General features: G+C 41.1%; 1 protein-coding gene across 2 annotated transcripts in view; it reads left to right on the top strand.

Moving 5' to 3' along the window:
• Positions 1–18,549, top strand: part of LOC146614081 (retinoic acid receptor beta-like) — a 163,409-nt gene that overhangs the window by 61,650 nt on the left and 83,210 nt on the right. For both annotated transcript variants that reach the window (XM_085379091.1, XM_085379090.1), the window contains exon 2: positions 6,550–6,698. In XM_085379091.1, coding sequence (XP_085235217.1) covers positions 6,550–6,698 — 149 coding nt within the window. The remainder of the gene's footprint in view (positions 1–6,549; positions 6,699–18,549) is intronic.

Raw genomic sequence — 18,549 nt, 5'->3', positions numbered from 1 at the left:
AGCAAACTGGCTAAGCCGGGGATTATGCCGAATGATGGCCTCCACCGCGCTCAGCCCCACTGCCATGGTCCTTAAATCCGGGGACTGGGCGATGCGGTCGAGCAGGCTCACCAGCCGCTCCATCTCGCCGTTGAACTCTGAGAAAAAGGAGTCTGCAGGGTCCATGTTCTGGTCGCGATCTTCTGTTAGGTGTGGCTGTGTGCAGGCAGGAATAGGACCCAAGGTGCAGACTCCGGAGACAAACTTAAACCAAAACAGCTTTAATGCTGAACGCAAACATCATATAACTAGAAAAAACTCAAAATAAACTTACACCGGTGGATGAGCAAAACACACAGCAAAGTAAACGGTAGATCGCGACACGGACACAGAGAAACACAGGGCTTAAATACACAGAGGGAGCAATCAGGGAATGAGTAACAGGAGGGAAACACAGCTGGGACAAATCAGAACTGACGAGACCAAAGAAGCGTAAACTGAACACACTGAGAAAAGACAGAGACCTTCAAAGTAAAACAGGAAACACATAACACAGACTGAACAAAGACACAGCCTCACATGTAGGCACTACAGAGGGAACAGAGACGTGGGACCAGGGCAGACACAAACACTGACTGCACACGGGGATATAGGAACTAAGGATACACATAGACGCGAACTAGACAAGGGGATGCAGGTGATAGGGGAGACAGAGCAACTAAAGAAGACAGAGACATAAACCATAAGACAGAACTCAAAAAAACCAAAAACTAGAAAATATAAATAATATCATAAACTCAAAAACCCTGGGTCAACGACCCAGGCATCCTAACACTCCCGTCTTTGGAACTCCCTTCCTCCTGAGATAAGAAACATCACTTCCTTCCCTCTTTTTAAGACTCAAAACTCACCTATTCACAATAGCCTATTTCACGGAAACTTTTCCATCCTGCTACTTTAATTTATTTTATTTATTTGCTCAATGTTTTATCCTTTTTTTTGTAAATTGTTATGTTTGTTGTTGTGATCGCTTGTGTACAGTGTCCTTGAGTGTTTTGAAAGGCGCTTTCTTAAATAAAATGTATTATTATTGTTATTATTATTATTATCATTATCATTATTATTATTATTAATCACTGCAGCAAACCCTCCTGGCACCGGGTTGCAAGTTCTTCTCACCTCGGCTTCTCTTTACAATATTTCAGCCTACATTCCTACTACCAGGTATCCAACTATATCTCCTCCTAACCCAGTTCTTTTTCCTCCTTCCGTCAGAGCAGCTCCAAGCAGCACATGGCCAAGTTTTTTAGCCCAGGACCCCTCTTTTCAAACTAATATTGCTCAGTTTTCGCTGGCCTCTTCACCTCCCTCTGCAATTCCTCTTCCCAGCCCACCAGCTCCAAAACCTTCCCCAGTATCTGCTCACCTTCGCCAACAAATCGTTGCTGGTAAATATATAGATCTAGCTGACCTCATTCTACTACCACTCAACCAGCCCACTCCACCCAGGTTGATCGACAGCCACGACGGTCCCATCATCATGTGCGGCCCCATCTCGGGCAAAGGAGCTCACTGCGCTTGAGTTTGCTTTCGCCTTTTCACTATACAGAGGTGTTCTCTGCACCGCTTTCCCCTTCCAAACACAAGAGCTCGATACGTACTTGACTATAATACTTGATCTCACCCTATGATTCGGCGGCACCGGCTTTAACTAGTACCACATCCAGTTCGCTTCTCATGCAGCAGTTTGCTTACAACAGTTTGATCAGGACACATTCAGGGGCAGTCTCAACCAGGAACTCTGGTCGCATCTTCGCTGCCCGTTTTTGTCTTTCCTGCAAGATATGCGGTGCTCCTGTATCATCCTGTATCGTTTGAGCCCAAAATAATTCACAGCCCATAAGCCGCACATCCGCTCTTAACTGCTTGGCCCCAACATGTACACCAGAAATTTCAAAACACACAGAATCCATTCCTAGCATGCCTTTGCCACAAGGTACAGATAGGAAGGGCAGACCCGTCATGCATCCAGGAGGCCGCACCATTTGCAATAATTTCAACGATTCTGGTTGCCTCAGGTGTTAGTGCCGCTATCTCCACTCCTGCTCCTGTTACAACGGCGGCAATTCCCGCTCAGCATGCCCCCCAAGCAATGACTAGCTTTACCCGTTTCGACACGCATTCAGAATCCAAGATCAAAAGAAGCCTTAAAAAATCACCCTAACCCAGACTTTGTCAACTTTTTATTCAAAGGTTTTTCAGAAGGTTTCCACCCAGGCATTGTCACCCAGCCATCAGTTTCTTGTACCTGTAGAAACCTCCAGTTGACAGCCAAAGAAGTTAGGGAGGGTTTCATGATTGGACCCTTTTCTAAACCGCCTTTTCCCCTCTTTTGCATCAGCCCACTTGACATCACAACAGAAATTATTCAGGCAAAAAGCGCAAAATCGTTGAGTTATCTGTGCTTCATGGTAGTCATATTGCGTGCATAAATAGCCTTGTTCCCAGCGATGATTATTCTCTTAAATACTCTACAGTGAACCATGCCATTTCCCTTGTTAAGATCGCTGGCAGAGGTGCATGGCTTTTAAAATGCCTGCCAATTCACCCTGACTTCAGGTGCCTGTTCGGAGTCAAGTGGAGGGATGTCTATTATTTCGCCGTCAGGCTAACCTTTGGTTGCAAAAGCAGCCCCAAGCTGTTTGACTCACTCTCTGAAGCTCTATGTTAGTTCCTTTTCTACAACCATAAGCTGCCATTTTTAGTTCATCTTCTTGACAATTTCCTAGTCATATCCCCTTCCATGTCACCGCCAGCTCATGAGTCTTCTCCGAACTTGGCGTTCCAATTTCAGAAAAAAAGAGGGCCTATTGAAAAACTCTTGAAAACTCTTGAAAATCACTTTTGTCCTTCAAAACTTTCTCCTCGTTGCCACATGTTCCAAACGACAGCTAGCCTCCCTTACTTAAACTTTGCACTATGGATAATTCCTCAAGACCGCTCTTTTATCTCTCACTTGCTTTCACTTTCAGCATCTAAACCATCACTCCGCAGCACTATCACGCTAGAAAACTCTTCCAAAGCCAAACTGCGACTCTGGCAACTTCTCCTTGCTAACTGGACTGGCATTTCTTTCTTTTATGACATTCAGCTTTACACAGATGCTGCCCCTTCTGCCAGCTTTGGGGGTTATTATGGCAGAAGATTGTTCACTTCAGCATGGCCTCCTGAGTTCTGCCACTATATCCAGGAATGGTTCCTGCCTTCCTCAGCTGTTTTCGAAATCTACCCAGTGGTCATCTCGGCCTTACTGTGGGGCCACAAATGTTCAAAAAGATCCATCCTCATTCACTCAGACAACCTCACTGTAGCTCACATAATCAACAAAGGCCAAAGCAATTCCCCTTCCATCATGCCCCTCATGCATCTGCTCATGCATGGCTGTCAGTCACCCACCTCCCTTGGGCTCTTATGCAGAGGCAGCTCTGACACTAGTTCTCCATTTTCAGCCACAAAATGCGTGATCTAAACCCTAGCATCGCAGAGCTCATCGACCTCTCCCAAGAAGCTATAATCAATAGTCTTGCCGCAAGCAACTTGGAACATGTTCCGTTTCTTCCACAATCACTTCAATCTTCCCTTCCCGTTATTTGACATTGCAATCACGTCTAGGTTTGTATCTTTTGCATTCCGATTTCTGGGCGGCATCAATTTCTTTGCCAAAACACTCACAGGTTCGCCTTGCTTGACCATTTCATCGCCTCAGCTATCGCTACTCATCCAAGGTCTCAAACGGCAGACACCCTCTGCAACCCCACGGGTGCAACTCAATTCAATTACACTATAAAAATGCAGTCGAATTGAACATATGAGTCTTATAAGTTACAAATGAAATGAAATTCTCAGCTGTTGGTAACAATCTATCCAATCCACAGATGCAATGAAATCAAAACATGGATGTCCATGGGTTAAGTTATGAGAAATGACATAGGGAAATAGTCTTTAACATGCTTACTGAAATATATTTAATACTTTGTGTTGGTGGGGACAGCTTCAAGATACGTGAAGAAACTTTGCATGCATCAGGTGTGGTTGTGGCCCAATTTTCAACTGTTCTGATAATTCTTTATACTCCTCTGTCTAAAATCTTGCGGGGGGCATCTAATTGTGGTTTATGGTGAAATGATGATCTTTCCACTTCCAGATTATGGCCCCAACAGTGCTCACAGGAGCCAGTGGCATCAGTAGTTTTTGCAACAATAAGGTTATGAAGGTCTTGAGAGAGCTCATTGTTTTTACCCATCATGAGATGTTTCTTGTGTGACATGTTGGTAATGACACGTTTTTATTGGCCATCAGTTGGGACTGAACCAGCTGATATTAATTTGCATGACTGCTTTCTAATTACTGATAGATTTCTGCTGGTGTCATGACTGTCCATGCCTTTTTGCACCTTGCCTTCTTCATGTGTTCAATAGTTTTCCCCTGTTTTATTTCTTATTAATACACAAAACTTATGGACATCTATGGTTAGATTTCTGTGCATGTGCGATTTGGATTTTTTGTTACCGAAATCTGGTAATAATGTCAATAGCACCTGTTATGGGCTGGTGATTTGTTACACAAGACACACACATTGTGCTGAACAGACAACATTATTACAATTTATTCTGTCTGATATTCTCATATCATGTAAGTACAAGTATCTAGAGATTTGGACAAAATAGACCACCTGAAAATCAGCAAAAAAATTGTTCAGCGTAGTATGACTAGTTATAACTTGTATAGACATGCTGCCACACAGTAGAATGATGTATGTAAGACAACTGCATTAATGCATTATTCCAAGTATCTATATGTATTATCTGTGGTTTGGTTATATGAGCGAATTTTGCAAAAAAATGGAGATAGAAAGTTCAAAATTCTTCCTTAAATAATTTCCAACCCAGGCTGGTCTTTAACTCATACTGTAAATATATAAGAGCATGCACAAGTGCCTGTTTTCTTGATCCTCCTTTATCAAGTGGCTTTGTGTGTCAGACCACTGGCTCATCTCCAGCAGATTGTCTCAACGAACATCTGCTTTATGTGCAAATGTTTTAACCTGCTCTCTGCCAGCTTCACAGGGAAACCATCTGGAGCATTGGAAGCAATGAAATGAAAATCAGTGCTTGTCTCTCTGTCCTTACCAAGTTGGAAGTGCATTGTACATTGGCACTATAAAAATGCAATTGAATTGAACAAAGTAATAGTAAAATGCCCAAATATAAATAGTCAAGAGTACAGCTAAATATAAATACCCCAAATTGTATAATTTGGAATAACCTTGTAATTTGTAAGTAAACGGTGAGTGTGATGGAAGATCAGATTAAATCACCAGGGAATTCCATACAGGGACAAGGGTCCAGTAATTATAAGAGCTGGTCTCTCAAGATTGGTAATTGGGTTTACCCTGATGAACTACAGAAAAATGTAATCTTATCTGCTGGATGGAATGCTTCCCATTTCTATGTAGAAAGGTTGTGTATGTGTGTGGACAGCTGCTTGGTCTCTACAATCATCATGGTTTTGGTGCATTTTTATTGATGGTGCTAAATTCTCTCTTGTAGCATTGTTAGTGGTATTTTATCTGCATGTTACATGCACATCTCCCATAAACACTGCTGTTTAATGATTAATGCTTAACATTTATTTTATAGCCATCTCTTTTCTGTGTGTGCTCAGCTAATTTACTGGACCCTCCTTCATAATTATCTGAAAATGAAATAATATTTTGGAGTAAATTAGATGGATGTTTCCAAGAAAGGCCTATGCTGTTTGTTAATTGTAATAAGAGGAATTTGTTAACAAGTGTCTGTTTGGTGGATTCAAGTTTGACTAAAATAAAATGGGAAATTTAACTTGGATTGAACCAAAAGAACTTCCTATTTTTTCACTATTCTGGTTGTAAATCCTTGTAACCCGTTTTAGTCCTGGTTTTCAGTACACAGTGAACATCATGTATCAGTTAGTAAGTTTCTGTTCACATACGCACGTTGGTTGGAAAGATATTCATGAATATGAGCTTCAGTAACTTATAAGAAATTAAGTACAAATACGAGCAGTGCCTATTTCTTATTGTAGTAGACAATTAGTTTTTTATTCTAAAACAATAGTGACTTTTACTCAGTTGTATCACCAAAATCATTTCAAATATCTTCATTTGGTTATACTTCATCAAGCAATTTGATAAATGGTTATATTTTCTAGATCAAAGACTTGGCTGAGAAGGTAATTTAAATGAAAATGAACCATCCCTGGAAATGCATTAAGCATTTTGACCAAGCAACACACACAAACTAATCATGAGAAATACTCGAAAGCAGAATGTGATGTATAAAAGTTTATATGTGGAATTTGTAGCTAATGTTTTCTCTCTGTACCCAAAGAACCTAATTGTAGTGAGACCAGTTTAGTTTCCTGTAGGTTAAAATTTAAAGTTCTTTTCTAGTTCCAAATTGTTCAATTATTTTAGTTATTTTAGCAGAACAACCTTCTTCATCTCCTTCTTTTTGTTTGCAATCCCTGCAGCCATCGAAACACAGAGCACCAGTTCTGAGGAACTTGTCCCCAGCCCACCATCCCCACCACCCCCTCCTAGGGTGTACAAGCCCTGCTTCGTCTGCCAGGACAAATCCTCTGGATACCACTATGGTGTCAGTGCCTGCGAGGGCTGCAAGGTAGGACTCTTGTACTTTGTCACACAAAGTAATGAGCTTTTTTGTTTCTCTGCCATGCTGAGACCAGGGTTGTTTTTGCTGAAGAGGATTACACACAATTGCCTTTGTTTTTGCCTTTTGAGAACCTTGTGATGGAATTTTTGTTTCTTAATTGTTAACTTTTAAACCTATTTTTTCCATTGTGGGTGCCATGTTGCCTCGTAAGTAACAGCAAGACTGAGAGACAATGATACAGTGCTATGAAAAGAAAGTATTTGCCCCCTTCCTATTTTTTTTTATTAAAATATTTATTTTCTCTTTTCTTTGTGCACATTTGTTTCAGATCATCAAACAAAGTTTCATGATAGACAAAGATAACCTGAGTAAATAAAAAATGCAATGATTTTTTTGTTAAGTGAAAAAAAACTACCCAGGACTACCTGGCCCTATGTGAAAAAGCAATGGTCCCTTAAGTGATTGTGCCACTCTTGGCAGCACGAACTGCAGTCAAGCATTTGCAGTAACTGGACATTGTTTTATTTCTGCCACATTTGAGGGTTTTCAATACAACTTGTTTAAGGTCATGTCTAGGCAACTCCAAAGCCTTTAAGAGGTGGATTCGCTGGTGTGATGTGTTCATGCTCCTGCTGTATAACCCAAGCACGCGTAAGTCTTTGAGGAGTTTCTGGTAGAGAGCAGAATTCATGGTTCCATCACTTATGGCTAGTTGTTTAGGCCCTGTCCCAAATCATCATGCTACCACCACCATGTTTGACTCTTAGTGTAATGTTCTTTTATGATATGCTATGGTCATTTTATTCCTGATAGAATGGGATTCAAACTTCCAAAAAGCTGCTGTTGTCTTTTCAGTCCACAGACAATTTTCCCAAACGTCTTAGAGATTATCAAGATTTTTTTTCTTGATTCAAATGTGCGACAGCAATGGTTTTCACCTTGGAATTCTGTCAATATCCCAGTCTCTTTCTTCTTGCTGAATCGTGAACGATGACTGTGACTGCTTAACTGAGACTGAGGCCCTTGGATGTTGTTTTGGTTCTTTTGTGAGCTCCTGGAGGAGCTGTTGATTTGCTATTTGAGCTCTTTGTTTTTAGGACAACGACTCCTGGGAAGATTCAACACTATTCCACATTTTCTCCATTGTCAGATAATAACTATCGTGCTGGTTCGCTCGAATCCCCAAACCTTCTAAATGGCATTCCAGATGTCAGTGACTTTGTTTCTCCTCTGTTCTTTCGTTTCTTTAGATCATAGCGGGATGTGTTTTGCTTTTTGTGCTTTTTGAGGGAACCACCTGACTTTGTCTGAATGTATTCCTTGATTCAACAGGTCAGGCCTGGGTTTTTCCAAATTATGGTCGCGTCCAAATTCATGGGCTGCTTCCTCCTGAGGACGCATTTGTAGACCGATTACGTCACAGCGACGCGCCGAAGGCTGTCCAAAGTCGTAGACTCCTCCGAATGCAGCCGACAAATGCATCCTTCATTTCCCCGAATTTGAAGGATGGGTCGGGTGTGTCCTTTGTGGCCCACCATATCCCAGAATTCATAGTGCGGCCCAGACAAAAAAAAGTTTCCGGCAATGGCGGCCGCTACCAAGTTTTTAAATTACTCATACTAATCTTTCTGGGTCACAAAATAAACTTTTAACATATTTTCAGGTGAGAAAGTAGTTGTGTAAACATCAAATATCTGCTCGGTTTATCAAGATATCGCATATTTGCAAAAGTGTGCCGACGTTTTCGGAGACGTCTGTTACCCACCAGCTCGATAGCTAGCCAAGAGCTCGAGGGTCACTGAAGCCGCCGAGAACGGCACAACTCCCAGCACATCATTTTCAGATCACCGCAGACTTTTGCTACTCAGGTTAAACGTAATATATAAGTCACTTAGACAACCTAAAAATGTTATTGTTGGGCTTTTTATGCACTCCATACTGTACAGTAACGCCACTGTTTTGCACATGTCTCACTCTGTATATTTTATTTTATATATTTTATTTATTGTTTACTCTATTTAATTTGTAAAATATGTGTACACACACACACACACACACACACACACACGTAGAAAAATATTTAGTATACACATCCAGAAATGCATATACTATTATATATTGTACATATATTTATTAGCTTCAGATGTAGCCATTCTTGTATTTTGCTTGTTTACATTATTGTATTTTGCACATCTCTGTTGCTTGTGAAGCTCGCACACAAGAATTTCACTCACATGTGCTGTACCAATGTACCTGCACATGTGATGTGACAATAAAAGTGATTTGATTTGATTTGATTTGATTTGATTTTTCAGTGTTTTATTTGTTCGTGAGTAAATCGGTTTGGCTGAGATTAAAGTTATTAGATTAGATTAGATAAAATAAAACTTTATTAATACATCGGGTGGGTTCCTCCTTGGTTTTCACACAGCTGACTAAACTTCAAATAGACTACTGATTAAACAGAAGTATGAGATGCTCGAGAATTTACTCCAGTGTCCTGTTATATTTTAGATAGCACGGAGCAGACGGCCGAGTTTATTAAACTCCACCGAGACAGCGGTGACCCGACCTTCTGAGGATCCGGCCCACGTAGACCGCGAAGGCCGGTTCCTCAGGAGGATGCAGCCCGTGAATTTGGACAGGACCTATGTGGTTAATCAAAGTTAATTTGTGATTTAACAAATGTGTGAAAAAAATAATTTCTGTAGTGTATAGATTTTTAGTTTTGTTTATGTTGGTTTTCAAAGCCTTAAACGCCATGAAGTAATTTTTTTATATATCTGCAGGAATAAAAAGATGTTAAGTGAGAAAATCTGATTGTTTTCCTAATTTGAGTCTACCACTCCTTTGTTACACAAGTGTATTCGTGCCCCGTCTCTGTCTGCCACTGTTCTACTTTTAGAAACTCCTCCCAACATCGGCTCTGGCAGCAGTTGTCTGTCTTCTGACACTTTCATATCTGTTGCTAGGCAACTGCTCACACCTGCATGCAGATAGACACGTATACAAACAATATTCAGTAGGCCTGTGTGGAGTTTGGTGTGCTTCTTTAACGTTTTTAATGGATTGGTGTACAGTACTGTTAGTAGGAGCAGTAACAGAGTAATATAATAATATTTTCTGAGGAATCCACATGTATTTGTTGAAGGTGGGCTGTACTATTTCTTGTCAAGTTCTGCAGTTTTCCTTTCCATGCAGTCCAACTACGTGATGACCTCTCCCCCTCCTCTCTTTGTAACTGAAGCAGTGGTATGAGAAGGATTTTTGGACTTAGAGAGGCGGTGATCCAACATGTCCTCATCCCAATGTGTAACATACCGACGACAGTGAGAAATCGTCGGTTACGCGCTGGGAATGATAATGCTCTGGGTCAAACTAAGTGCTGTGTAGGCTCCTATTACATCTATGTCTCATCATAAAGATCTGTCATGACCTCTGACCTTCTTGCTGTGACCTTGATTTAAGGAAAGCTCACATTAAGTGCGGCATCACACAAGAAGTATGGAAAACAAGAAGAAACAAAAGAAAAGAAAATCAGGAATGGAGCATATCCTTTTTCACAGTGTTACTAACTCTGATGTTAAAGATGTTAAAATCATGGCCGCATGTTTTGGGGGGTTTTTGTATTCTATTTGTTACAATGAATCTTTCTGTCTCAGTGACAAAAGCTTTTTTCCCTGCAGTGCATGGGGCAAGCCCCCTCTTATAGGCTGGTGCAACAAGCATGCAGTACAGCTGCAGGCTTCAGGCCAACAAAGAAGATGTTTTACTGCTCAGTGAATGTGCCAGTTAGAGCCACAGATACAGTCAAAAGCAGACAGTGGGAGATTCTGTGTGTAGGCCCGGTGGAGAAATGTTTGAGTAAACTTTTAAAAGTCTTCTATGAAATCTGGGAAACAGACACTATCTCTACTTTTAAGATTGGGCTTCAAACTTTTCTTTTTGATAAAGCATATAGTTAGTGCTGGATCAGGTGACCCTGAATCCTCCCTTAGCTATGCTGCAATAGACTTAGGCTGCTGGGCACTTCCCATAATCCACTGAGTATTTCTTCGCACACCTTTTTCATTCACCATGTATTGTGTATACACTAGTGGTGCAACGGATCATGGTTGATCCGATATCCGAACCGATATCGGATCAACTCCACGGTTCGGCACGCACGTGATCCGAAGAAAAAGAAAAAAAGTATCTGTATGGTGGCGTGGTGGGTCTGTCAAGCGATAGCTATGGTCAGCGCTAGAGGTCCAAGTGGAGGAGCAGAGGAGTTTGCGGCATTTAAGCAGCCCTTTGGTGCCCAGTCCGACCGGGCTAAAGCTATTACAGAAGCTACTGGGTGTTTAGCTGCAGATGGGAGGCCGTATTCTGTTGTGAAAAACAAGGGGTTTAAACTATGATGAACGTGCTTGAGCCACGCTATGATATCTCGTTGCGCGTCCGCTTCAGTGACAAGATCGTTCCAAGCATGTATGAGCAGGAGAAGTTTAAAGTTATGGCTGAACTGTCCCAGGCATCTTCTGTTGCCCAACTACGACCTCCAGGGCAACGGAAAGCCACGTGACCGTGACCGCTCGTTATATCACAGCGGAGTGGTAGATACAAAGCCCTGCACTGCCCTATAGATTACATTAGATTAGATGAAACTTTATTTATCCCTCGCGTGGGTTCCTCCAGGAAATTCAGTTTCCAGTAGCACAGCACCGACAGAAGTTACAGAATGTGAGCAGAAATATACCACATATGCATTTATAAATACAGAGAATACAAAAGGGATAAATAGAATAAATAGGAATAAGAATACAAGGGAACGGCACATTTCAAGTGAGTCTATTACACCGTTGGATATTAACAAAAACTATTGCACAGTGAAGAGGCACTACAGCTACTTGTTCCCCCTCCTTTGTCCCTGTTTCCCCTCCCTCTCCCCTCCAGAGAGGAGTTAAACAGTTTGATGGCGTGTGGGACTTTTTAAGTCTGCTGGTCCTTGACTTTGGGCGAAGCAACCTGTCACTGAACAGACTCCTCTTGTTTATGGCCGTGTGCAGAGGATGCAGAGGCTGCCCAACATGGTCCATAATGTCCATATTGCACCTTAATTTGTTTTTATATAAGTGTGTGGAATGAGTCTTCAGTTGAATGTTTTTTAATAGGCAAAAAAATACTTAAATAAGTAAATGGCGAGTTGAAATTTTGTCTTTTTTTTCTATTTTTAAGGATCTGAAAATTGATCCGATCCGTGACTTAAAACCGTGATCCGATCCGAACCGTGAGATTTTTGATCCGTTGCACCGCTAGTATACACCATTCTGAATTTATTTACTTGATCTTATTAATCGCTGACCCTCTTCCACAGTGTGTGTTTGGCCTTGTCTTCCTACCCTCACTTGAAAATTGGTTGGGCCAGATGGCCACCCATCCCTGAGGCTGGTTCTCCTGGAAATTTTTTCCTGTTAAAAGAGAGTTTTTCCTTCCCATTGTCACCAGGTGCTTACACAAAGGGAGTCTTTTGACTGTTGGGGTTTCTCTCTGTTGCTGTAGGGTCTTTACTTTACAATATAAAACCCATTGAGGCAACTTTCCTTTTGATTTTGGTGCTATGTAAATAAAGTTGAATTGTGTTGAAATTGTCACAACAGCCCTGTACATGCTCTCCTTCTCCTTTCTCCTTCCAAAGATTACAAAGTATATTTTAGGTGAATTGATTTTTGTTAGAATTATTATTATTATTATTATTAGTTGTAGTAGTAGTACAAAAACAGAATTTTATTGCATTCTGTTTTTGCTTTGCTCCTACTAAATTTCTTACAGTTAAAGTCTAAATTGTGGACATTTACTTTTTAACCCTTTGTGAAACATTAAAGGTAACAACAGAGTATTAATCCATTTTAGTGTGAATAGCTGGTCCAGGTTACTCTAGCCCATTAAAATGAACAGAGGCCTGGGGCCGATTGGCCAGGCCCCTAACTTTAACCCAGTTATTACCAGGTGCCCCGATCTAGGGGGGAGCTACGGAAACAGGTGTGGGTGATAGATACTGGGCTTGCAAGGCTACTCAGGTTCCCGGCTTTTATTAGAGCAGGCTGGGTAGACACCTGGGAGAGAGAGATAATTAGAACTGGGCGAGTCCCCTCACCCATCCATTGGCTCTATTAACTCTGCATTACCTGCTGGGTAATACTCATAGGGTCAGATTAGGGTTAGTTCAAAACAAGAGCCGATCCAGACTTGCTGCATTGGGGTGCTTGTCCCACCAGATCAGACACCACATTTCTTAATGTTGTCTGTGATCTTCCTCTTTTCCTCTTACCTGGCAGCTCCATATTCAACATCATTTTCTAACACATCCACCGTCCCTTCTCCACACATGTCCAAACCATCTCAGCCATGCAGGAAAAAGATCCAGTATTAAAACCTGAAGCAGCTTAGGTCCTCAGCTAAGACAATATCTTCATTTGACACCTGTTCACTGTTGATGTCATGTATGTGCACATGTTTCAGTGTTACTCTCAGACTAATGTTCAGTGGACAGAAAAGGTTGTTGGTGCAGGATAGGCTGCACACCCATCTCTAAGGTTTATAGAGATTGGTCAGAAAAAAGAAAAATATGCAGTGAGTAGCAGTTTTCTGGGCGGAAATGACTTGTGCATGCCAGAGGTCAGAGGGGAATGCACTGTTTATTAAAACAAATGGTTGCAAATGTCCTTGGTGATATTGGTAACATGAGATGGTGCAAGCAGTCCATTAAAGTCACGCATGTAGTCCAGTTCAATCAGGAAGTCCATAGCTACAGTTGCAAGGTTTGCTGTGTCTCTAAGCACAGTGTGGTAGAAACAGTAGGAGGCAACTACACAAGGAGAACAGGAAGAACAGGGCAGGAACGATCTTCATGTTATATGTTAGAACTTCTGATGTCTAGATTTTTAATCATACTGATTATTTCGTAGTTTACGTAACTGCAAGTTATAGTTTGAGAATATTTCTAATAACAGGTGTCAGTTAATTCGTTGTTAAAACTTTTACACTACATTTTAACACCAGACCAATGAACATGTGTGGGAAAACAACGTTAATAGATGGTGGTTGTCCTTCTTGCAGTGTGTGATTGTGTTATAACTGAGTCAGTGTGTTGCTCTGTCATGGCAGGGCTACTGTGTTAGCAGAGCTGATTTGAATTGTTAAAATCGGGTGCAGGCATATGGGCTTCCAGAAGCACATGCATATGCAAAAGATGACAATGTCTTCTGTATTGACCCAAAGTCACATTCAGTCACTCCTTACACTCCCTGCTGAGAAGGGACATGTCCTTCTGAAACTGAAGGTGAAATATCTACAACTTTCCAAGAGTGTTAAAGTGCCGACTGTCAGTTTTCCTTTACATGCAAACCCTTATGTTTAGAAATGTGAGCCCTTTTATTTATAATCAAGTACCACGTCCTTTTCATGGAACAAGAATCTTTAAAGGATGGTCACAGAAAAGGAAATAGGTGCAACACATGTTGTAATTACCGTGTCACATAGGAAAACAACAGTTTCTGTTGAAGTAGTTAAAGAACTATTTACATATGAAGAGAATATTTAGAGTTTTCAAAAGTAGAATGGGAGGCAGAGCTTTAAGCTATCAGCCCCCTCTGCTGTAGAGCAATCTCCTAGTTTAGATTTGGGAGAAAGACACCCTCTCTACTTTAGAGGCATTAAACCTTCAGGTGATCCTGAACCATCCCTTAGTGGTGGGTGCTTTTATTCTGTCTCTATTTAATATGTTTAACTTTTTTATATTTTCATACAGTGTTGAGCTAGCAAAATGTTGTTCTTTGCACACTCAGTGTAGTAAAACAGTTCTTCCACCCTTTCCTACTCAGTTTTCCCTAACGTTCCTTGGAATGCTCTTGAAGTTCTGCCTGAGGTGGGAGTTAAAGATCTCACGAACTGGGGCCTCTGTCAGGCGCCCTCAGCTCACCTTCACAATACATTTACTGAAGGTTTGCCAGGTCTGTCCAGCGTCCTCCGCTGCCACCTGATCCAACTTATCACCAGGTGGTGATCAGGTGATAGCTCGGCTCGTCTCTTCACCTGAGTGTCCAGAACATACGGCTGCAGATCAGATGAAACAATTACACAGTTGTGGACCTGGGTGTCCTGGTGGCACATGCATTTATGGAGAGTCTCATGATTTAACATAGTCTTCATTGTGGATATTAGTTCAAATTGTATTAATATTAATAATATATAGTTATTAATATTAGTTCAAATGTCAAATATGTATTTTTCATGAAATGTTATCTTGACTTTCATTGTATTAATTGTAAGAATCAAAGCCTAGATAAATAAATCCTAAGACACAAATATGACCAGTGAACACAACAGTTAAATCAGACCGGATGTATTCTCAGTTCGCCATAAAGAAAGATGGGTTGAACTTGTAAATGCGTCATGAGTGCTGACAGGTGTTTGGGGATGAAGGTCAAGGTCAAGGTAACTTTATTTATACCCAAAGGCAAGGTAAATTTGCTTTACAGAAAAATGACAGCATTTGGCATCCCTTTAAAAACACACATACCTAGTAAATATATAAAGCTCACTGTGGCACATATATAGTAATTTTAATATTTCGAATCAAAAACAGTTCTTATTTAATTCAGTGACAGCAACGGGGACAAAGCTGTTTTTATAACGCTTTGTCCTGCATCTCGGAAATAGAAACCTCCGTCCTGAGGGAAGAAGCTGAAATTCACCCCTTAGAGGATGGGAACCATTTTTAAGGATTGATAAAGCCATCCTCTGTACCTGCTCAGAGTACAGGGAGGCTAAACAAGACTGTGGCTCACCTATCGGACGACTGGACCATCTCACTATCTGATTTAGAGAGTTTTTCTCTGTGACAGAGGTCTGACCGAACCATGCCACCAAACAAAAGGACTCAATAAAAGAACGATAAAACAAAGTTAAAATTTTTTGGTCAATGTGGAAAAGAACAAGTTTCCTAAGGCAATAAAGGTGCTGGTGACCCTTTGTACAAACTGATTTGCAATTTTGATCAAAGTTCAGTTTTTCATTGATTATGGTCCCAAGATATTTATATGATTGTACTTGCTCTATTTTCTGACCTTTAATTAAAGTGACTCCGTGCCCATTGTGTTGTTTCCTAAAATCAACAACCATATCTTTTGTTTTAGATATGTTCAGCTGGAGATAAGACTCCTCACACCACTGAACAAAGTCATCAATGACTGGACCGTGAATGAAGACAAAACTTTGAGTCGTTACACTGCTCACCCCGTCCCTTCTGTTTGTTGGGTTCTGGAGAGTCGACACAATAGGATGTTTGATGGAACTGGTTTGACAAGCGAGAGACCTTAACCTCATCTCTTTATGAACTCTCTCTGCTCTGTGTTTCACCTTCAAATCCACAGAAGGGAAGAACCTCACCCACAGCTATTTTAGATTTTTAGGTTCAAAGTTAGGACTCAGCTTACTATCGATTTTACTGGATGTATGCTGACTGACATGCCAGCGTGGCAAAACCCAGGAAACCCTCCAGGCTGACGCCTAAAATCGTATTCTTTCGTAAGTATAACAGGTGTTCACATTCATCCATCCATCCATACTCTTCCACTTATCCTTATCAGGGCGTCAGGTATGAGCTGGGATGATCAAAATCAATCTGTCTTTTAATTTCTTTACGTGGTCTTGAAGAATATTTCTTCAGTCTTTATGGAGGACACTCCAGAGGTCGTCTTTGGATGCTACAGTTTGAATCTATTTTGGCATACCTCAGCCTTTTTCTCCTATTTTCCCTCAAATGGCTTCTTGACAGCCAGCTTTCCACTGAAAACACTGCTGCTGATGCCATGGCAAACAATGAGAGATGCATTTCCCAGGTCTTGTGATGGGTCGATGCTGCATTTTTTCCTGCTTCTTGAAGACATGATTTTCAAATGCTACTTATCTGCATTAGAGTTTTTTCTAGGCATTCTGTTGTCTTCCCCTTTTCCAGTTTCCTCAATTTTCTTTAAGACACACTTCATGCCGTGCTAATATATGGCAAGTTTTTGGCTAATATCTCTTTTGGGACATATCTTGTTATTGCAAAAATACAATTGTATTCCCATTAAACTGTCTTATCTTTGGGATTTTCATACATTCAGCTAAAGAAATGGGAACAAAATATATGTTTTTGCAACAACAAATTGTTTTTTTCTGCCATTAAGTCAAGTGTGTTCTTTTATCCATCCATCCATCCATTAAATAATTCATATGTCAGTGTTCAGTGGTTCAACAAATGGTCAGGTAAACACTGGACTGAAAATAAATGAAAAAGAAGTTCAAAGAAAAATGTAGAATTATTGCCCGCGACCACTGTTGCACAGTACTATGAAACATTTATTTGTGTTGTAAACGTATATCTGAGGTACTGTGAGTGACACAAAACCCTGCTCTTTTCAGAGGGTGTTTTGCATATTGGGGTGGCTGTAGCTCAGGAAGTGCAGTAGTTTATCTAAGACTGGTGCTTTGAACCCTGGCTGCTCCATGCTCAGAGTATCCTTGGCCAAGATACTGAATCCCAGGCTGCTCTCCGATTTGTTCACTGGAGTTTAAATGTCAGATAGGCAACACCTAGGTGCAAAAAAGTGTTTGTGTCAATGGGTGAATGAAGCATGTTGTGTAAGTGCTTTGAGGAGAAAAATGCTTCAGAATAACCAATCCATATTTGTGGTTTTAGATATCCTGCTGACTAACAAACACATAAACAGGAGTGATGGATGGATGGATACATGTATATAAATGTGGTAACAATACTGCATCCGTGTATTTCTTTACCGATTTCGAATCAACACTCTTAAATCTGCTTATTAGTTAACTGTACACTGCTAATCAGTTGTGTTTGCTTTGGGGTTAATGAAAATAACAGGTGCACTAGGGGAACAACAATGAGACAAACAGGAATGGCTTTACAGCTGGAGACCACTGACACACTTTCCTTTTCTGTCTGTTTTTTTCACTAGCTTTGCATTTGGTCAAGGTCAGGGTTACTACTAGTAGCTTGAGGTGATAGAATAACCACCAGTAAGCCACTTGTGTAAATGTCTCTGACCAAGCAATCAGAAATATACTCCATGAGCGTGGCTGAGGGCCTGACATCCTCTAGTGGGTCCTGTGCTTATTATCTGGGACCGTAGGGCCCAATAAAGCACCAGGTCCAACACCGGCTGAGTACACATGGCAGACGTGAAAGGGTTATGTTACCTGTAACATCGTTCGCAGTGATTGGTTTGGTGGCGGGTTAGTGATGGCCTGGGGAGGCATATCCATGGATGGAAACAAAGACCTCTACAGGCTAGGCAACAGGACCCTGACTACCCACTGCTTCACTGAGTGAATGGGTCAAATGCAGAGAGAGTAATTTCCCCACAGGGATCAATAAAATATACATTATTATTATTATTATAATCTTTGACCCACTGTCAGACCTTAGACCGGCGGGTTCCTTATGTGGCTAGAGCAGGGGTAGGCAACCTTTTTGATGACGAGTGCCATCTAAAATTTCCTCAGAAGTCAATGTGCCATATAATTGCATTAGCAATAAATTTAATTACGATCTATATTAACAGCTGCTGTGCTGAGTGGACAGCTGCTGAAGCATTTGAAGGGTCGGACTGTGGAAATTTCAACATCGTTTGAAAAAACTGACAGCTAGCAACGTCCCTCTCACCGGTAGGCTAAGTGATTTTTAGCCAATTACAAGTTGAATCTGGTAGTTTGGGGTTGTTAGCTAAGATCCCATCATTAAGAAGTGGTACAACTAATGTGTCTATGCGAGCTAATTTGCGATGTGCTCCGCTGGCCCGGCCATTTG

Source organism: Diplotaxodon limnothrissa, linkage group LG18 (assembly GCF_057381915.1).
Source record: "Diplotaxodon limnothrissa isolate DT_005_m linkage group LG18, D_limnothrissa_male_GT1.1, whole genome shotgun sequence".
NCBI lineage: Eukaryota > Metazoa > Chordata > Actinopteri > Cichliformes > Cichlidae > Diplotaxodon > Diplotaxodon limnothrissa.
This window is presented reverse-complemented; position numbering and strand designations above follow the sequence as displayed.